At 40.6% G+C, this 22637-nt stretch overlaps 1 protein-coding gene across 2 annotated transcripts; it reads right to left on the bottom strand.

Moving 5' to 3' along the window:
* Positions 1-1554: 1554 nt before the first annotated feature.
* Positions 1555-15761, bottom strand: LOC146458253 (uncharacterized). 2 transcript variants are annotated; one of them, XM_085090957.1, is made up of 2 exons: positions 15302-15761; positions 1555-7163 (listed from the first exon to the last, which is right to left on the bottom strand). In XM_085090957.1, the coding sequence occupies exon 2, from the start codon at positions 7048-7050 to the stop codon at positions 3544-3546; it is 3507 nt and encodes a 1168-aa protein (XP_084947083.1). In that variant the 5' UTR covers positions 7051-7163; positions 15302-15761; the 3' UTR covers positions 1555-3543. The 2 variants fall into 2 exon arrangements, with proteins under 2 accessions (XP_084947083.1, XP_084947082.1); XM_085090956.1 differs by lacking the exon at positions 15302-15761 and adding an exon at positions 11578-11843.
* Positions 15762-22637: the final 6876 nt, after the last annotated feature.

Below are 22637 nucleotides of genomic sequence, written 5' to 3'. Positions count from 1 at the left end.
GACCGCCGCCATCTTTTCAGTAGAATCCAATCCTCGTTCCTCGTTGTTGACTTGTGTTTTGAGTCGATTCTCTGTTCACACTACTCAAGAAAGCGTCACGAAAACCTATCCTATGGGTGACGATACACTTTCAAGACCAAATCAGCACTGCATCGCTCCGGCCCAAAAAATCCATCCGAAATCGGCGTTTTGTGTGCTATGCCAGGCTTTGCCTTTAATTTTTGGTAGACAATGGCAGTGGATTAACTTCCTTTTAAGGCCATTTTTATTGTTTGCAGCTTTGAGGCTCTTTTGTTTCTAGAACAAAAGCTTGAAAGAACCGACGCTTAGCAAATTTACGACCGCGGGATTCAAAATCTTCGTTGATGACCAGATGTTGACAATATCACCCTTCTCGGGGGTGGGATAAGGGAAATGTCGCTCAGAACAACGACAATTTTACTGGGGTACGGAATTCGATTTTAAGCTGAAAGGATCTCTTTGCAAACATATGAATTGGAGATTACATATGTCAATCTCAAAAAATGTAACAGGTTTCTTGAGGAATTTAGTTACGAACCACTTTCAGTGCAGTAGTTCCACTAGTGTAAGTATAAATTGAACGCTTTCATGGCCGTTGTGCATTGTTTTCTCGTCTTTGTCTCTTAATCGTCAACAGACCGTTAATTGACACAAACTTTACTTTCCACAGTAGAGGCGCGTGCCGCCAACGTTTGTCGGGTCTTGTGTGCAACATGAATAAAATTCTAATGATGACCTTCATTCAGCTTGTTCTGCGAATTGCTTATAAAAAGTTACCGACCTATAACATTTTTTAGCGCAACTGAGCTTCTTTGAAATTCGCGCTTAGTTGACTCAATTGTTTTCTTGTTGTCATGAATGATCAATGAGTACTAGTTATGCTAATGTAAATGGTTACAGAGACGCGTGCACTTAGCAACAATCATTCCGCTATTGTCATTTGACAAGAACCATTTCGCTCACGCAATCAGAAGAGATCGTCGAGAAAGAAGTTTCATGTTCTAGAAAATTTTTTCGAAGTTTAAGATAGGGAAAGCGCCGAAGGTACTCTACAAACGTGGACCGAGGCATTTTGAGGTAGAGCAGTCTGTTATTTCTTTGCCACTCTTTGAGGTGTACGACCAGCGTATTCGCCATGGCTGGGTCAGGCCGAAACATGCGCGCGCAGTACGACAAAAACTTAGTCAAACCTGTTGACGTACCCCTGGAAAGTTTGTTTTCGTTTTCCCAAGTAGGCTACCGTTGGAAAAAATTGTCATCAGCGACAAGTTGTCCAATGAATCCGATTTGACCCGATTATAACTTCGCGAAACAGGAGAGAAAAATCCCTACGGACAGACAACAAAAGGCTTATTGTCTTAAAAAATTTAAACCATAACAATAGGCAAAGCTTGATATGCGATGTGTTTTTGGTGCCAGCACAGGAACCATCCGGTATAGTGTAGACATAGCCTAACCCTTCTGGTCACAAATTCCTGGTACCTTCGGGAACTGCTACAACTGGACTTCGAAATGACCAACAACAGAACTTGATTCGCACATGCAGTTTTAATCATAACTCGCAAATCATCTTAACAATTACAAGAAGGGTATGTTTGTAACTCAGTAAAGCTATTCAAAACAGTTCCACAACATACAATAGAACATTATATATTACAATAATAATTTGATCGCCAAAGGCTACCCTAACATCAGTGCGATGAAACAAGCAAACAAAACATATAGTAAAACTTCAAAAAAGTCAAGACTTGGATCTGTGGCAGGAACAAGTTCTTACAAGTGTCCAACAACAGAACTCATAGTGATCTGCACAGTTTAATCAAAACTCGTACTGAATCGTCTTAACAATTACAAGTAGGGTATATTTGTTACTAGCGAAGCTATTCAAAAACATGCAGCTTTACAACATATGAAATAATTGAACTAGGCGAACCTATACATTGTCGCGAAAGATAATCAAATTGGAAAGACTAATATTACATTGTAAAAAGTTATTCTATTCAAAAGGGCAAAAATAAGCACAGCGGCTTTTTTTCTTTCTTTTTTGTAATACAGCATTATTGGGTATGGGTATAAATGGAAAAGACACAAAAAGCTATGATCCCAAGAGGGTAGGTGCGAACGGGTCACAAGCTCCCACGCCAGGGCACCACCCTGTTAAGTTAAAACTATTATAATAGACTAATAATTTGATCACCAAAGGTTGCCCTAACATCAGCCGGCGATTAAACAAACAAATAAAATATATAATAAAACTACAAAAAATTCAAGACTAAGATCTGTGGCAGGAACAAGTTCTTTCAAGTGTCCAACAACAGAACTCATAATGATCCGCACAGTTTAATCAAAACTCGTAATGAATCGTCTTAACAGTCACAACTAGGGTATATTTGTTACTAGCGAAGCTATTCAAAATCATGCAGTTTTACAACATATGAAATAATTGAGCTACAGCGAGCCTTTACATTGTCGCGAAAGCTAATCAAATTGGAAAGACAAATATTATATTGTAAAAAGTAATCCCATTCAAAAGGGCGAAAATAGAAACAGCAGCTTTTTTTTCTTTTTTTTTAAAATACAGTTTTATTGTGCATAACTATAAATGAAAACAAAAACTATGATTGAACTTACAAATAAAATATATAATAAATCTACAAAAAATTCAAGACTGAGATCTGTGCCAGGAACAGGTTCTTACAAGTGTCCAACAACAAAACTTTATCCACATATTAAATGAAAAATTCAATGCGTCGTAAAATAACGTTAAGCCAGATGAATCACCGTTTATCGTCAGATTTGTGTAGATGCATGTATTTGCGACATACAGTCAACTCTCTCGTAAGCGACCACCCTTGGTGCACGACAAAGTGATCGCTTACGGGAGGTGGTGCTTACGGGAAAGATCAACAAAATAAGCGTAATTTTACCTTAGCAGCTAAATTAGGCAAATAGAAACTAATTTATTTGATTTTTTTTTCACATTTAGTCATTCTTCTGATGAAACTTTGTATAACATTTAGGAACAGATCTGTCCCGCTTACTTACAGATCTAATAATAGCCATCTTCTCTGTCTGTAAACTGTTATTATCCGTCAGCAGTCCGGGGTAGAGTCATTAAAAATTGAACTTTTGTCACTTCTAAGTAATGATTTACTAACGATCATACTTGATTATGTTGAGTGGTCCCTTACCGTAAACAGAAAACAAAAGAATATGTATAATTTCTGGCCTAAAAAGAGTGGTCGCGGTCTCTTAAGAAATTGAGTGGTGGTCGCTTACAAGAGAGCTCTTGAAACAGTATTTAACTGAGAAACAAAACGGTTGTGAACAAAGTGGTCGCTTACGGGAGGTGGTCGCTAACGAGAAGTGGTCGCTATGAGAGAGTTGACTGTATTTCAGAGGTAGCATTATTTTTCTGGTAATCATGACCATAACAAGTACTGTCACAATTTAGCAGTGCCTTTGTTTTTGTGAAATAGTTTTTTAAAAATGGGAAAATATCCATTGCCTTACATTATGAGCTCAAGAAACGTAGTGAGTTTGCAAGTCCTCAGTGTCACAGTTGAGCAGGCGTTGACGGGAACCTGTTAAGTGACCTAGAGAGTTCACTCGCTTAAAAGACAGCAATTTCACGCAATAATATAGCAAGCGAACGACTTGGGATAACAAAGTAAAAACCAACAGGATCCCCACTACAACTGGGACCAGGCCAAGCACTACTATCTCAATCCATTGCAAAGTATGGAAGAGGCTTTCGCTGGGTCCGGTGGGCTCTATTCCCTCGGAGAAATAGGTCGCCTCCGCTAAACTGAACGTGCAAATAGCGAACAGACTCACCAGCGAAAGGCTTTCAAATAGGTTGGCTTTCCGGTCGCGAAATGGTCTCATAGAGAGGTGATGGACAAGAATCAGGACACATGCACAATCTAAGCAAAGGAATTTAACCATAGGATCAGTCGCAAAGGTGTGAATTGTCAGCAGGATTAACCTTCTACCAGTCAGTACGCTTTCCCAGTACAGTGTCCCATGGTCATCACAAGAAGGAGCACGAAATGGGTCATGAAGGACCTTCTTGATTTCTTCTGAATCATCGCGATTTCCTCTGTAGGACACATCGTTGTCCTCTCTCTTCTTGCAGCGCCGGACGACCCACACAAGAAGACAAGGCAAAGGGAATGCACAAGCTGTCAGGAACTCCTTGGCTGACATTTTGTCGTTAGCAAGCGACAATGATCCCCAAAAGAGAACCACGACGAGGGGAATAATGAATACAATCATGAAGACGATCAGAAGGTACTGCCACCACTGCCAACACTGAATGTTTCCATCTACGAAAAGGTGCCAATCCATTCCTATAGGGACGCAGTGCATGAGTTTAAGGGTTGTGTCTGCTAATCTTTCGTATCCAAGCAACAGTATCTCCAGGGCAACAGCCAGATATACTGTAATCCGAGGTGAGGAGATAAACCTGGACGAGCTTGCTGCTCGATGAATAGTAAAGATGAAACCCACAGAAAGCAATGTTGCCAGGAATTTCAAACATAGGAACAGTTCTTTGGTGACGACAGTGAGACCAGGAAATGGACAGCCAACACTACCATCAACTAACTTTACTTGGAAATTGAAAATGGCAATGACTGATGGGATGAATGGCACCATGTGTAGAGCCTTCTCCGGAGACTTTATCATCACAAGTTCGGCTACTTGGTAAAAATTAAAGATAATCTTCAGATATCCAGGATCGTGTTCTTTGTCATCCTCTTGTGGTAATCTTTGTACATAAGCATCTCCAGTACGATTCTTAAACCATAGAGTTTGCTTATACAAAACTGACAAAATGGGAGGCTTGAACACAAAGTAGACTGCAAACAAAACGACGTAGATGGCGGTCGTCATCCAAAACCAGTGAGCGCTACATTTATCTTTCTTTCGACATGACGTCGAATACAGGGCTTCACTGTATCCATCAGAACACTTGCCACACAACACGCCTGATCTATTGCCAAAACAAGCATTGTAAGTGTAATAGTTAGAGTACTTTGGGCTGCTGCAGTATTCCAACGGACAGGGGAAAAATTGCAAACTTGGAGGATTCGTTGACATATTCGAACCCCAGAAGTCCTTTTTGGCTTTAATGTTTCCACCTACACAGGATGCTCCGTAAGGACATTTAAGGCACATGGTTCTCTTGTTAATGTCCAAACCGGGTGTCAGTCTTCTTTGTAGACTATAATACTCATCACGACACTCTTCGCAAAATAGTTTGACATAAGTCACATTCGTCAAACACGTGTTATTACCTTTAGTAAATTGAAAATCCTCGGTTTTTGTTATCTTATCCAGCTTAATCCGATTTTCAGATGGGCATCGAAAGGTGGAGGTGGTATCAGCTGTTATTAGGTTTGTCCTAGTAGCTGCTAACATTGGATTATACTTTGTGAGGACATTTGCTGTAAAAGAAGAGTTTGTAATTGTGATCGGACCCAAGCTCTCAGAATGCAGAAAGCGTCCAATACTTGGAAATGAGCGTTGCTTTCCACCTGAGGATGCATTCAAATTAGTCTGAAGGAAGGTGCTATTCACGATGTTGACACTGCCATATCCCGGTTCCATATACACATGGCCTCCTACAGTCAAACCTTGGTTGTCTTTAAAAATACAGTTTTTGAAAGTCACGTTTGCGTTCAATAAGTCTAAAGCTGCTGAGACTCCGACGTTATTTTGGAAGATGCTATCCTCAAATATCACCGGTGCCCGCCGAGTTATTGCACTTCGTTCTGAATTGTTGCTTTTTTCACGTTTTTGTTTCGGACAGTTTGGGGGATCCTCGTCATCAAATTCCATTTCCACAACTCCTCTATATCTTCCATCCATTTTATCAACAAACTCTGAATTGTTAATAAACTTGCAGTTCTTGACAGAAACCATCCCTTTTACCTTCGATTGGAAACCTGCAGACAAAGCGCGGTGGTGTAATCCTTGAAAGGTGACATTTTCTAGTTGTAGCTCAGCGTTAATAAAAGGCCGTCTGAGGAATGTGTCACCCTTCACCCAAAACCTGATCGCATAGCTATCATCTTGCGTTTCATGGCCACCAAGGAAGATACTGTTCTTGACAACAAGTGTTTGGCTGCTTGGTGAACAACCATCGAGATTATTGGCCGATGAGCAAGACTTTGTTGCCATTCTCACACCACAGTTGTTGTTCCACAGAATGCATTGTTCCAGGCACACCTTTAAACTAGAAACGTTAGGATATAGTTTGGGAGGTCCACCGGCCGAAATCCCGTACCAATAAGTAGAATTAACGGTCACCTTAGTCAGTTGCACGTCAAATCCGCCCAAAAAAAATAGACCGTTTTCGTTGTTCAGAAATGTGGTGTTTGATAAGGTCAAATTTCCCTTGCTATAGAAATTTTCATTTCTAAATGAAAGTGCAAAGCTATTGTCTTCGTGGCCAAGTTCGCGAAAAATAGAATCGGTTACAGAACCGAATATATCAACCCTGTTTGAATAGTTTCCTGATCTAATGTAAACAGCACCTCGCACTTCTCTTTTTTGACTCGTTGCCGGAAAACGCCCAACCTTGCCCTGAAAAACACACTTTGAGATCTTTACACTAAAAAACCTGTTAAACAAGGAGACTAAGACGGATTGTGTGTTGTTGAAGAATTTAGAACCAGTAATAACGAGGGAGGAAGCGTTACAGACTCGTGATTCTCGTTGTACTATAAAAATCGCCTTCGAGGAGTTCACAAACGCGCAGTCGGTTACAACGACACTGAAACAGTTCACATTGCCAATAATGATACCGCTGTTGTGGAACACAAGATTTGAGAAAGTCAGCATAAAATCTCGAAAACTAATGAAAGATAGCGAGCAGGAGACATGAGCCTTCGAAAGCCAACCTTGCACTGTTACACGTTTTTCTATCAGATCCGCTTCCATTTCCTCAGTTGCAACACAGCCGTATGGATGTGATTCGCTTTTCCGTCCATCAAGATAAATCTTTCCTCCATTGCTAACCATCAGTAGTGCTTGTGGTAGTGTCTTGCATGGCTGGAATGAAGAACCGCATATAGGAGAATCTTGACCGGTTTGATGAGATACGAAAAGGCAATCACTTTCCGTTTCATGTGCACCTGAAGAATAAGCGATGTAAGGGTATCAACAAACGACATATATTTCGAAATACTTTGACTGTCACATGAAAGATCAATGGAAAAAAAGGCTAATAATCTCTAATTTTTTTTATTGAATAGTTTTTAATCGTCTTATTTTGATTTGTCAAATGTTAATGTCAAATGGGAGAGAAAAATTTAATGCAAGTTTAATGAGTAAATCAAATGATGATTTGACGTCACACAGGTAGGGATAATTGGGTTCCCTCCCTCGTGATATACGCGCCGATAATGATTGGGTCCTTTTTGTTGAAGACAATCAGAACAATCGATACCTTCCAGGAGAGAACAGAGTTTAATATGCATATACCCCTTTTTAGCCATGTAAACTTCAGTATACCCCTGCATACCTATGCATACACATGAATACCCCTGTATGTTATACCCATGTAAACCCACGAATACCTATGTAAACCCTTGTATACCCCTGTACACCCATGTAAACCTCAGTATACCCGTGTATACCTATAACTACCAATGACTACCCTTGTATACCCATTTAAACCCTAGGATACCCCTGTATACCCATGAATACCAATGTAAATCCACACATACCCATGTACACCCATGTAAACCTCAAGATACCCCTCTATACCCATGTAAATCCTTGTATACCCCTCTTTATCCATGCAAATCTCAGTATACCCCTGTTTACTCATGTAAATCTCAGTTTACCCCTGTATACCTATAAAAACCCTTGTATACCCCTGTATACCCATGTAAACCTTAGTATACCCCTGTATACCCATGTAGACCCATGAATACCTATGTTAACCCTTGTATTCTCCTGTATACCCATGTAAACTTCAGTTTACCCCTGTATACCTATGAATACCCATGTATACCCAACGTAGTATACCCATGTAAACCCAAGCATACCTATGTAAACCCTTGTATTCTCCTGTGTACCCATGTAAGCCTCAGTATACCCCTGTATACCTATGACACCCAAATACCCTAGTATATCCACCCAAACCCACGCATACCTATGTAAACCCTTGTATACCCACGTATACCCAGGGGTATACAAGGGGTTACAGGGGTATACTGGGGTATACTGAGGTTTACATGGGTATGCATGGGTTTACATGGAATACCTATGTAAACCCATGTAAACCTCAGTATACCCATGTATACCTATATTAAAATACCAATGAATACCCTTGTATACCCATGTAAACCCTAGTATACCCCTGTATACCCATGTAAATCTCAGTATAACGCTGTTTACTCATGTAAATCGTAGTATACATGTACCCCTGTATACCTATATAAACCCCTATATACCCCTGTATACCCATGTAAATCTCAGTATAACCCTGTTTACTCATGTACATGTACCCCTGTATACCTATTTAAACCCCTGTATACCCCTGTATATTCATGTTTATCTCAGTTTACCCCATTTTACTTATGTAAATCTTAGTATACCCCTCTATACCTATATAAACCCCTGTATACCCCGGTATATCCATGTTAATCTCAGTATACCCCTGTATATCCACTTAAATCTCAGTATACTCCTGCAGCGGCAGTCTGCATATACTATGAAAAGCTTTTGCAATACTGTATTTATTATAGTCATACAAAAAAAAGCTTGTTGTTGTTGTTGTTTCACATGGGGTATATAGGCGTGTACAAAGGTTTAAATAGGTATTCATCGGTCTTTATGGCTATAGAGTGATATACAGGGGTATACACCCTATACATGTAACAGTAAACAGTGACTCTTTATTGCGCCTTACCCTCAAAGAGAGGTATTGGTCTTGTTACAATAAAGGTTATGATATCTACTAGATTGACTAATTAACTAAAAGATCATACAATAACTTCTAATACAATTGGTATAAAATTGTATAAATATATTTCGAATTTAGGACGTCTTTTCTCTTCTGAAACATCAAATATGTGTATTTACCTACTGTTTTTTGAAGTGATTTCATGTTCTAGGGTAAGTAAATACCATATCTTATCCGCATCATTTAGATTTTAGAAAAAAAAAACATCGTGCTTAAAAACGAGAGAATGCAGCTCATTTCTAATGTTATCATAACCTGGGCAATACATCTAGAAGTGCCATTCGTCCTCTATATAGCCTCTACATGGGTATACAGGGATATTCATATGTGGTATACATAGGTATACTGGGTATATTATTATAGGATATGTGGTTGACTATATGTGGGTGACTATGTGGTACCTTAACATGAATTACTTGCTACGGATGGCAACCAGGTATTCATGGGTATAAAGGAGGAAAATTCAGGTATCCCACAATGCCTCGCTTCCAACTATATTATCAACTCGATGTTGATACGCGATCTCGCATTTGCGATGGGGCTTCTCGGAGTGAACGCTGATCTGCTCTCACCGTCGCCATTGCTTTACGTGAATTGCTTAGATTTAGACAGTCAGAGTTATGTCAATTCGTCAAACTTAGCCTGTTGTCGGTTTCTAACGGTCATGGGACACGTTAGTTTTCCAAAAGACTTACGAGAGCGGCTTCTTTGCTTGTTTCTGCGATCAGAAACATTGAACGGCCGCTTGCCACTCGACTCTTCTTCGACTTCTTCCATGCATTTACCGTTTGCTTGAATATCGACTTTTAAAAAACAAAGCATTTATGTCACCACTTGATGTCCTTACACGAATAGAACCGAACAGAATCGTGCTTAAAGTACTGTTTATTTCGACCGGGAAAACGAGTGATCGTTCAAAAGCAGTTACTATAAAAGCATTAAGCAGTTGTTTACATGTTTGGCGCCAATTTAGGCAAACTTCAACGAACCCAAAGTCCTTCAAAACATGGGGACTTAAGGGGACCTTGAATAAAATTCAAAGGAGATACTATTCGAGCAACGACAGGCAAGATTTCACGCTAATGTACCCAGGATTAAACTCGCTCGGGTCAAATTTGGATCAAGCATTTGAGAGCCGCGAACGAACAAAGCGAGTCGATCATGCATACCACTCCAAACAATTGTATGTTTTTCTTTATTCTTAGGCAAATTAGCTGCGAAATTGTAATGCAAGCTTGAACTTAATTGCCAAAGCAATACACAAAATGATTTAACTTACATTCTAAGATCCTGAATAAGGAAAAATAGCCAGTTCAAATTCAGTCGATTTCGGACTGCGCGCTCGCCTTCGCATCGATAGTTGACACCTTCTAGTCGATAATTTTTCGCGGAGACTCATGGGATACCTGATTTCTCCTCCTTTCATGGGTATATAGAGGTGTACATGAGTATACATGGGTACTCATGGGTATACATTGGTATACAAGGGTTTACATGGGTATTTATAGGTATACAGGCGTATACAGGGGTTTACATGGGTATACAAGGATTTACATGGGTATTTATAGGTATAGAGTGTTTTCAGTCACGTGACTACCGGCCATATTGCTTTACTGAAACAAAAGGAAGTATTTGCATAAAAATAGAGTTCAATTCCCAGAGGTTTAGTTTGGGACACCAACATGGCCGCCATTTCTTTGTTTTAGGACACCAACATGGCCGCCGTGACGTCATGTGAAAACACTCTATACAGGGGTATACATGGGTATATAGAGGTGTACATGTATATCAGTATACAGGGGTAATCATGGGTATCCATGGGTATACATGGGTATTCAGGGGTTTAAATAGATATGCAGGGGTATACTAGGGTTTACATGGGTATACAAGGGTATTCTTGGAATTCATAGGTATACAGGGGTATATTATTTTTGGATATGTGGGTGACTATATGGTACCTTAACATGAAGTACTCGCCCGTTCGTAAGCTATGGACGACAACCGAAAGTCGAACGTTCCCTTTTTGGCGTGGTTTTGCTCCTTGCCACGGACAGGAAAAGCTCTTGTCGATGACTATGGCTTGACGGTACAAACGCGATGGCGTGAAAACGCTCCAAAAAGGAACAAATTCAATTTCCGGTTGCCCTCCGTGGCTCAAAAACGTCTGTTAGTATTTGGAACACCAACATGGCGGACGGAAATCGAAAGTTGTACCGGAAGTCACGTGAGTGCAAGCCAAGAATAGAGCCAGCAGCCGGCATGACGCAACTGACAAAGAATGTTATTTGCCATCTGATATCTAGATACCAGATTCGGAATCTGCCCCTCCTATTCCCGAGGTCCTATCGTATTACTTGTTCCAAGGATTTTTCTTCCTCCGAAGAACTAGGCGAATTGTCATTTGGAAAATTAAAGACGAAGGGCGTTACAGAAACATACTGCTCAATTGATTTCCCAGCATGTTGCATGATGCTACAGGCGCGCAGACACGGTAATGACGAAATTCACATAAAGATTCTTGCATCTGGAGAAACAAACCTGAGGTTTAAACTTATGATATAAAACTGTTAACTTACATGGACAGCAAAGACCGCAGTTGCTATGAACTTGTTCAACGCAAACGCTGCAGTTCAAATAGTCGGAGACGCTGTCTTCAAAGAATTTCCCTTCCTTGCACGGGACTTGAGGCAGTCGCGTGTCACCTCTTCCTCTTTGAACATGAAGCGATACTAAAAATGTGACGTACACGTACACCGACAAAGAATTCATGCTCTTACAAGATGCAAACGGCCATAAATGACTTTTGCAAAAACGAAGCAGCTTGCTGCAAGCAGACCGTGAGAATAACTGAATGTCACTTGAGATTTGGAGCACAAATACGCACTATAGGCCCGGGAAATTCCCATTTGCTAATTTGGTCCATTTGAATCATTGAACTACAGCAACTTTACCAATCCCATGCACTCTATCCGGGGGATTCCCATATGCTAATTTGGACCGCAATAACTTAATTAACTAATCACAATCACTCAAATCAAGAAAGGGCTGCACGGGCTTGGTTAAGTTATTGTTCTTTAGTGATTTGAATGGGACCAAATTAAAAATGGGAATGTGCTAGTAAAGTAGTTTCTCAATATCAAAGGACAGTTTCCTGAGTTTCTTCATGGCACATTCTTTGTCCGCGGCGTCGTGCAACATAATGAGACCTTCAGCAGAGACGACGAAGGCGCCAACGAAAAGGGAACTTAAAAATTAAATTTCGCGTTTCCTGAAGCGATAAATCATTAACTAATCACAATCAATCAAATCAACAAAGGGCTGCACGGGCTTGGTTAAGTTATTGTTCTTCAGTGATTTGAATGGGACCAAATTAGAAATGGGAATGTGCTAGTAAAGCAGTTTCTGAATATCAAAGGGCAGTTTTCTGACTTTCTTCATGGCACATTCTTTGTCCGTGGCGTCGTGCAACATAATGAGACCTTAAGCAGAGACGACGAAGGCGCCAACGAAAACGGAACTTAAAAATTAAATTTCGCGTTTTCTGAAGCGATAAATCATTAACTAATCACAATCAATCAAATCAAGAAAAGGCTGCACGGGCTTGGTTAAGTTATTGTTCTTCAGTGATTTAAATGGGACAAAATTAGAAATGGGAATGTGCTAGTAAAGCAGTTTCTGAATATCAAAGGACAGTTTCCTGAGTTTCTTCATGGCACAAGCTTTGTCCGCGGCGTCGTGCAACAAAATGAGACCTTAAGCAGAGACGACGAAGGCGCCAACGAAATGGGAACTTAAAAATTAAATTTCGCGTTTTCTGAAGCGATAAATCATTAACTAATCATAATCAATCAAATCAACAACAGGCTGCATGGGCTTGGTTAAGTTATTGTTCTTCAGTGATTTAAATGGGACCAAATTAGAAATGGGAATGTGCTAGTAAAGCAGTTTCTGAATATCAAAGGGCAGTTTCTTCATGGCACATTCTTTGTCCGTGGCGTCATGCAACATAATGGGACCTTAAGCAGAGACGACAACGACGCCAACGAAAACGGAACGTAAAAATTAAATTCGCGATAAATTCTCCCGGGGGGGGGGGGGGTACTCTCCTATATAAGGTATATAGGTATGTGCCGCCCCAAAGGGTATGGTTTTTGAGCCGTTTTGGTCTGAAATAGGGTATAGATTTTGACAATTACGGTCTGAAATCGGGTCGGGTTTTTGGGGCGGGGAACATTTACGAAAGCTTACAAACATATTTTTCTTCTCAGTACGTAACTGGAACGAGTAACTGATAGCGAGAAAAAGAAATAGATAAACTATGTCATTCCAGCTTACTTTTACTCCTTGCGTCAACTTCCGTTCGGCACTGATGCATAATCATCAGGTCTGAAAACGGGTATGAATTTTAGAGGTCAGGTCTGAAAACGGGTGTGGAAAATGGCATGTTTAGGTCTGAAATAGGGTCGGGATTTGAAGACCTGGGCGGCACACCCCCACCAAGAATTCTGGGGAATACCCCCCCCGGGTAAATTCTACTCATTTAGTTTGTGCAATGTGGCTGAATTATCCAAAAGCTTACGCCGTACGGGTGGCTTTAACGTTCAGAAAGAGAAATAAAAATTAATCATCATGTGTTCATGTACGTTCTCTATAAAACCTTGAATGTGGTCATTTCACGTTGTTTTGCAGAGGACGGCAAAGAAATGCACGTGCAGAGCCAGTGTTTTGCTAATTAAACTATTGTTTATGTCGCAATCTGATATTATGATTGACATTTGAATAACGCAACGCATAACTACGTAACCAGGGCAATATACAATTGTGATTAGTTCCGTGTTTTCACGATCGATTTTTCAAGTCGCTTAGCGAGTGACAACCGGAAATCTTATGAAAACAGTTGCTTTTGCAACTCGCAAATTCCGCCAATGAGAAGGAACTTACGGAACTTACTTGTCAGATCGTAAAAAGAACGTCTTCTATTTTTATTCTTCGCGCTTTTCCCCTGGAATCGCTTGTCTCATGTTCGTGTCTTGTCGCAAGAGATGTGGTCCAACCAAATTGCCAACGAATTGGAACGTTTGCCTCGAGATACGAAAATGTTCTCGCCAAATATTATCGGCGTTTGAACCAGAATTGCACCCTCTCAAGAACCCATGCCATTTTCCTGCTGCGGTATATCTTCCTTTGAGAAAAGAAAAAAATATGCCTCTGCTCTTCTTCTCCTGGCTCAACTGTTAGCAATCTCAGCCTTTGTTGAAATAGGCTCCTTTGTGGCAGGCCCATAGCAGGGGGAGGGGCAGGGGGGGCTTGAGCCTCCCCAGAATTTTTGGAAGTTACAAAACAGTTTGCCAAAAAATAAATAATTAAACCAAATTAACGTGCAGCCATCGGTCTTAAACTCTGACGCTGCAAATGCCTTTTCACCGCCCTTTAAAAATGTGTTTACTACCTTTCAGTTTCCTTCGCTAACAGCTTGTTTTTATATACAACAACAACAACAACAAAGGTACTCCTACCTTGTGAATCGGAAATAAGAACCAAAATGAATCGAAATCAACCAATCTTAAGCCCTAAAAGCTGTTAAAATAAACTATTTGTTTTCTAAGACATCCGCTCATTTATAGCAATACAAATGTCCTTAAACCTCCTTAGTGTATAACAATTTAGTGTTCGCGCGTTGTCGAAAGACACACAAATATGTCCTCCCAAGAGCCAGAGAAAAAATTCTCTCACAGTCGGATTCTTACTGCCCGGTTAAGGCCAAATTTTATAAGAAAAAGAAACATTTGCCGTCGTTTGTTTACGTCCTCCTTCAAACGTAAAATTAGGAAACTTCACATGGTAGTCCACATAAAAAAAAACGGCAAAAAAGATGTACCAAAAAGTGTGATGCAGGTGCAAAGTTATTGTTTTACTTACTAAATCTACTGTTTAATGTTCTCGTTGCATCTTAAACTCCCTAATCAGTCAATTTTTTTGGGGTGCCGGGGGGGGGGGGGGGGGTAGTTTTGTTTAACCATTTTGCTGAGCCCCCTCAGTTGTTTTAGCCTTGCTACGGGCCTGTGTGGGTTAAAACTCAAGCGCATAAACAAGGATGTACATGCGAGTGCCGTCTGTATATCCCGCTACATTATTCAAATTGATTTATTCGCACGCATGATCTCCTCAAATTAATAGAATGGAATGTAATCTTACTCGTGAAAATACCCATCAACTTTAAGTCGCTTAACGAAGTACGCTCTGACTAAACCACGAATCCTGCTTCGTGTCGTCACTCCACAAATCAAGAACCTCGCTTACCTTTGTTTTTTCATCCACTTGAGCTATGACAAGAGGCCACGGAGTGATATGCCTCTCTTGCCATACCAATCCCGCTGATATTCACGTAAACGGACACCAAGTTCAAGTTTCATCTTGTACTCAATGATGACAATGGCATCACCTAGCTGAAGATTGTTGAAGTGGAACTTGTGGTAGTCTGCCTGGTGCTTTGTCCTCAACAGGTGGCTAGCATACAGTGCATGGCTGCTAATCACCTCCTTCAGCTCTTCTTCCAGTTTGTCCTTTGCAGCAGTGTCAGCCACCCTGTTTATGTCGTCTTTGGCAACCTTCTCTACTTTTTCCAAGGCAACAACATCCGAACAGCAGCTTGGATGAGACTCTGTGCATGATCCAAAGGCATGTCCCATGCAAAGTTCGAGGCAAGAAGAGTGCCTCTCAGCAACTTTGCTAAACTGATTGTTCATAAACCGCTGATGTTTCAACACCTTAAGTTTCTCTTCTTTCAAAGAAACACCTACTTTCAGTTCAATTTCACTCAGTAAGGACAGCAGCTTTTCATAATTTGAATGACCATAGTCATCACAAATGCCAACATTGTGTCAGATCTGAAGCTGGGTGGTAGATGGCTGTAAATGTACGTTCGCTTTACACCACCAGGGAACTCCAGCAGGTACTGGTTAACAAGAAACTTGATAGTCTTTCCAGTATCTCACTGGACTTTCTTGACCATTAACAACTATGCTTCTGCAGGAAGAAGGCCTGGAGACATTATCCCTCATAAAGAACTCTGACGGTTCCTCCAAAACAGATGGGCTCACACATTGCCGTTTGAACTTGAACTTTGATGACGGTGTTCCACCACGACCAAAGAGCATGCTGTGAACCCTTGCAGCGGTAACAGTGTTGGGGATCAACCAAACTGCTCTTGCAGAAATCGATAAGGGTACTCCCACAGGTACCCTAACCTCTACGAGAGATATAGGCCGTGCGTGACTTTTCCGAGTGTTGTAATTTGAGCGTCACGGCGAGCATTGCGTAACGGCGAAATTATAAGGATTTGTATGGGAAAAAAAAACGATTCCCGCTTCAATTTTAAAATACCAACGAATTTTCAACAAAAGGTTTCCCTACCTGAACTCCCTTGTCTGTTGTCCTTTCCCCTATGTGGTCTTTGGAGCGATTTAGCGCGATTTCAGTGAGTTTTAGTTCTATTGATTTTCTCTATATATCCCAACCCAAGGTTGGGTACTTGAAGCCGGATCCGCTGAGGGAAAACAGCCGTAAATTCCTTAAGGAGCCTCCGATCGACTCGAAATTCCACATGGACCACGCACGATAGTTCTTTTACCCATTCGAGCCATTTAACCGGAGCCATTTACATGAAGAGAGCATAAAAGGTCGCCAATATCTGCAAGATTTTCCGTTGAGAGCCATCGTTAACGGCTTTATTCAGATGTCTCGTGCCCCGAGCGTTTGAAAAATAGCCTAAGGTTCGAAATACTTACACACCCCGTGGGTGACGGTACAATGATGCCAAAAACAATACTGACAAGCCCTTTCCCTTTTACCGCACTGGACAAATCTACACCTTTTTGCTCTTCCCCACGTCCCTGATAAATTGTGACATATCACTCTCTTCATAAAGCACATTTGGGAGAGCCACGTGTTTGATTATTGAAATCAGTTCAGCCCTCATCTCTCTTTGGCCACACTCAGTTTGGTCTTTATAGGGAAGTAAAGGAACAACGGGTCGTTGTGTACTTTGATCATGCTTTTCACATGTGGCTAAGGTAGAAATCCCTGAGTATCATCATTTACTTCTGTAACTGGTATTGCAATATCTACCTCAAGCCTGGAGCAAACATCCTTGGCAAAAACAATATAACAAGAAGAAAGATGTCAAAAAATTATTATCAAAGGGACGCATAAACAAAAGTATAAACAACTAACCCAGAGCTACAACTAGTTCTAGAAATGTCGAGATACTTGACAAAAAAATAAATTCCCCCAACCAAAACAAACAACAAAAACACATGTATAAATGAATGAATCACAATACATGTAATTCATTGAGATTGTTTTACTTATCTTTGGAGTGCCCTATGCATAGACATGCAGAGCAAGAGATAAACAAATAGTATACAACTGAAAAGACAGAAAGTTGTTACTCGAGTTTCACGAACTAAGCGATCATCAGATCATCAGAAAAATCAGTCTTTTCCTTTGCTTTATGCTATGCTGTCGCTTCATGACTTGACCCAATAAAGAATATAATTATTTTCTTCCAGCTAGCCACCAATGTAACACCCATAATTCCGTCTCAAGATCAAAATTAGTTTAGGATTCCAAACAATTTCATTTTGGATCTACCGTGCAAGTTAGTAAGCTGGTACAATCTACGCTCTCATTAAAGTTGTGCCCATTTTTATCATTATTATATTGGAAAAGATAAAATGGTCACTCTGTAATTGGAACAATGACCAAAGAAAAGATGTTTATGGTAGAGCGTCCAACAAATAATTCTTGAAATAATCACGCCTGTTGCACACTTGGGTGAGTGCAAAATCATATAAACCGGAACAGGAGTTTCGTTTTCTTCATGCAAACAGTATAGGGCTGATGTCTTAAATACTCAGTTTTCAAAATGTGTTTTTTTTTTTATGAATTCACTTTGTATACCAGTGAATGAGTCAACGAGTCAATGAGTCAATGCCTTTTTGAGTCATGAGTCAACCAAAATAAATGCCAGCAATTTCGAGTCAGTGCTTAACCCTAATCACTATTGTCTGACCTGACTTATAATTGGACTCATGATTCATTGGCTCATAAAATACAGCGCACGCTTTCTCTTTGGTATCATCATCTTGAAAAATGTTTCTTTTGTTCGTTTTTTTATATTCATTTTTATTCAATTGTTTTGCATTGTACTTGCTACAAAAACTGGTGCGTAAACAAATGACTAAGCCAACAAAGAAAATTCGCCACAAATACTGCGGAACATGCATCAGTTGTGTTCTTTTGCACGATCACAATGGGCATTACAAAGCTTATGTGAGATCAGAAACGTTTTCATTCACGTGACTACCGGACATATTAGTTGACTGAAACAAAAGAAAGTATTTGCATAAAAATAGAGTTAAATTCCCAGAGGTTTTGTTTGGGACACCAATATGGCCGTCATTTCCTTGTTTTGGGACACCGACATGGCCGCCGTGACGTCATGTGAAAACACTCCAGAGAGAAAACTTAGCTTACCTCAAGTCTACTACACTTGGCTTCCATTTCCAATCTTGACCGACAATATATACAAATCTTCCTCTTGCGGCCTGTCCATCTTTGGTCTGGAACAAACGTCGAATATTCCTCAGGCGTGCAGAGTGGCAGATTCTTCGAATCAACCTCGCCATGCTTCCACTCTTCCAGACTCCTCCTGGCGTGAACAACAACACCAAGCAGAAAACGGCATGGAAAAATCACTTGAAGATCACACACAAAGAGACTATATACAACTATTTACAACTGAGATGTGATATTTACAAATTTTAGTACGTTTCCGATGGAATAAAAGGGAACAAACCACGCCAACTTGAGCTCACGAAATGGCTTCCACGCGTCGGTAGGATCTGAACCTTCGTGGGCGGAAAACATCGGGTTCCCCACATACGATTTTTACACGAAGTTGCAAGACAATAAGTCGTGTCCTATTCGAATCCATTTTCGGCATTTCCGACAGCTAAATCGAGACAAATCGGAGAAAAATCACCTTTTCGAAGATTTTAGCCAATCAGAATGCTGCATTTTAATTAGTTAAGCCAATTATCTGCGATTGGGTAAAAGGATTCCAAGCATTCCGTTGCCGTTGCTGCTAACGTCCTCAGCCGGGGCGTTACAAAAACAAAACACTTTCAGGACATCCGGCGTCGTGCCGAAAACACCACCAAAAAGAACAATTCTACATTGGCGACGAGGATCAAACTGAACCATATCGGTGAAGGATGCCCTACCCTAATACGCCTAAAAAAGTCGACGCTGCGCACTTAACAGAGAAGGTTCGAAAAATATTCTTCAAGAAACCCGATAACTCGAGCCCACAATGTCTGCGACGTGGCATCACTAGAAGACACGAAACATGTCCAGCTATGGAGCCATATGTTATTACTGCGGAATAAATCATTACGCAAGTGTATGCATCGCGAAGTCAAAAGCTGAACGAGGAGCGCTTACCATTTGAATGGTATTTTCGGTAATTCCGGGGAGAATTCAAATGGAACGGTTTATCCCGGTGGAATGTTTTCGGAAAAAAGGAAATACCTTTCGAGGTATTCCCTTTTACTCGCTTTTACCGGAATTCTTGGAAATTTATGTACCATTTGTTCAAATTTAATACCAGTGACAGGCTCTTCACGGTCATACTTCCGAGAAAGAATGCTAAAGATCTGAAAGATGGTGGCAGATTTCCAAAACGTTTATCGATGCAATGTGTGTCTAAATGTAACGTTAAATCTATCAGCAACAAGTCGTACGCTCTCCTGATTCGCTACACACCAAAGGTAAATTAAAATTTGTTTCCTTGTTTCCAGTCTTCCGAATGGGTTTCCAGCAGGTATATTTCCCGTAGCCGTGACCTCCCTCACCACAATTTCACATGTTGCCCTCTGACTACGAAAATGAGCTTTAAATTCATCTAGAGAATACGTTGCTATCGTTTGCTCAAAATATCCAAGGATTCAATTTCAGTAAAATTTTCCTTGCAAATATAGATGCTGCAGAAGACAAAACGAGGAAATCGTCGTCTTCTTCACCTAAAAATTATTTTCTAAGTCGTCCGCTAAAACGTCTAACATGACGGGAAGTTCAGCCGCCATGTTTCTTGTTGATACGTACCCAGACCCCGGCCCACCTTCCCATCAAATGATACGGCTCAATCCGCTCCGTTTCCTTAGCGTGAAAAAGTGCAGTTCCATTTGTCCCGAAAAAACTACCGAAAATTCCATTCAAACGGTAAGCGCTCCAGGGAAACCGAAATCAACGAAGACGAAACTTAACAACAACAATCACGAAGCAACGCTTCCAAGGAGCTTGACACTTCAAAGGCAAGTTAGCAAGACAAACGCGTAGCCAGCAAGCCAAGGGAATCTCGAATCATCGAGTTTGGATTCGAGTTCGAGTTCGAGTTCGAGTCGGACTTCGAGTTGGACTTCGAGTTGAAGTTCGAGTTGGAATAGGAGTTGCACTACTATAAAACACTTTCCCAAATGAAATCGGACCCACCCTCCCCCTTCTTCCCCTAACGAAGGATGTGTACGAATATTTTTTGTTTCGCAAAATGTAGATACTAAACATGGTCTATAAATGGCGTCCAACAAAATAAAACAGTTTCGATCTGTTCAGAAGGTGACGATGCGAAAGTGAAAGTGGCGTGAGGATACCATTGTCTAGTTATCTTGGACACATTTATTGGGTCACATTACCAGTTTACAAATTTCCTAGGCCCGTTTCTCAAAAGTCCTTTTTGGCTGGGCCCAATAAGCCGGTGTCTTTGATGTTAAATGTTTCTTAACAGAAGTCAATTTTTGTTAGCTTTGAATACTAAATTTTAAACTCTTATAATTCTATGAAAATATTGGCCAAGTACCATGTCTGTAATCACTGTGTAATCGGCGAAAACATATACTTATCGGGCTCGGCAAGTTACCGGGACTTTCAAGAACCGGGCACCTTGACCGATGCGTTAACGATGTTCTGATCTGAGGTCTTAGTGGTCCGTCCTTCTCCACAGACTTTTCTTATAGGCAACAGTGTCATATGTTTAAGAAAGGGAAATTCATAGAAATGACTTAGCTGCAAAATCAAATATTGTTGGGGAAAAGGTGCTACCTGCCCGCTGTTTTTTTTTTTTTTATTCTGAGTAACATCCCAGTTTAATTTATTACGTAAAAGATAGGGATAAGGGAACACCAGTAGTTTTTTAAAAAAAACACACCGCTTCCCAATGGGCATATCACTCCCTGCGATTTATCTGTGGTTCAAAAATAAAGTTATATAAATTCAATTAATATTCCACTTTATTTTACATGAATGTTTGAAGAATAGTAATTCAGTTTAGTAAACTATGTAATTTGCCAACGTACGGATTGGTTGGGTGCACAGGGCGCAGAAAATCAAATTTGATGTAAATTCCGGCTAAATTCACAGCGAAATTGAGTTTGTTGATACAATTGAGAACCTTTCTTGATCGAACAAAGCGTCTGGTTATTACTCGTCTGTTGAAATAATACAAGCGGCGGTGGTGGCGGTAGTAGGGAACCATCGAATTTGGATTCGAGTTCGAGTTCGAGCCCGACCAGTTTGTCTGGTCAACAGCTCAACAAGACGCTTTTGAAGACTGACCTAAAAAGCGCGATAACCAAAGCACCCGTGCTTGTACTGTACTTTCCCGAGCGAGACACGCTGGTCATCTGCGACGGTAGCACGACAGCACTCAGAGGTGGACTCTTTCAGAAGACTCCATATGGATACCAACCGGTCCACTACGTGAGCCGCACGCTGACGGATACGGAGAGTCGATACTCAAAAATAGAGCGGGAGACCTTAGCCTTGGAGTTCGCGACCTCGAGACTACAGACTAGCCGATTCTCAGTATCAGCTAAGTTTTGACAAATCTCAGTTAACTTCTTTTTTTTTTTTTTACTTTTACTAATTTTACATTATTGTAATTGTTTTTAAGAAGTCGGAGCATAATTTATTAGTATCAAAGACCTCGAGAAGTTATACAAAGAACGTATCTCAGTTCTGAAAATCCAGCCTGAAAATCGCCAAACAATACAAAATATATCCCGGTCACCTTACGAATGGTATAGGTTGCTTCCAAAGAGGCCAAAGAGCTCCGAAGCATATCATTTTGCTGTCCTAAATCCTTATGTTTATTGTCCATTTAGTATGATTGTGTTACTTCTCCAGTTTATCAGTCAAATAAAAGCATAAGCAGCACTCCAACATCGAACACCGAGTTGTACATAAAGATATTCCATATTCTCTTAACCGTTTTTATGTCGAGTCAACTAAGAGAGATAAACATTCCACTGAACACGTACGTGACAGTCACGTTTGATGATGGAGATATTCCATATAGATCTGACATAATAATTATCACGCTGAGTGCTTTAGAAATCGCTTTTTGTATAATCCTTGAGCTAGTCCCCGGTGAAGGGGGGGGGGGGGGGGGGGGCTCATCATATGAAAGGGGCGGGCATGCTCGTCGTCTCGCTTAGGAGTGTAAATTTCGGATTTTGGTCTCACTTGGGGTGTTCTGGGCAAAACGCCATTATATTTAGCCGTAAAGGCCTCGTTCAGG

Source organism: Pavona decussata, unplaced genomic scaffold (genome assembly GCF_977016875.1).
Source record: "Pavona decussata unplaced genomic scaffold, jaPavDecu1.1 SCAFFOLD_233, whole genome shotgun sequence".
Taxonomy (NCBI): domain Eukaryota; kingdom Metazoa; phylum Cnidaria; class Anthozoa; order Scleractinia; family Agariciidae; genus Pavona; species Pavona decussata.
The sequence above is the reverse complement of the archived record's forward strand: the minus strand, read 5'-3'. Positions and strand labels throughout refer to the sequence as shown.

Bases quoted from the DNA above. Each gene is read 5' to 3' on its own strand.
- LOC146458253 (XM_085090956.1), bottom strand. From the start codon at position 11,770: ATGAATTCTTTGTCGGTGTACGTGTACGTCACATTTTTAGTATCGCTT. The intron at 7,164-11,577 runs GTAAGTTAACAG...CTTATTCTTCAG, and splicing joins CTGCGGTCTTTGCTGTCCAT to GTGCACATGAAACGGAAAGT.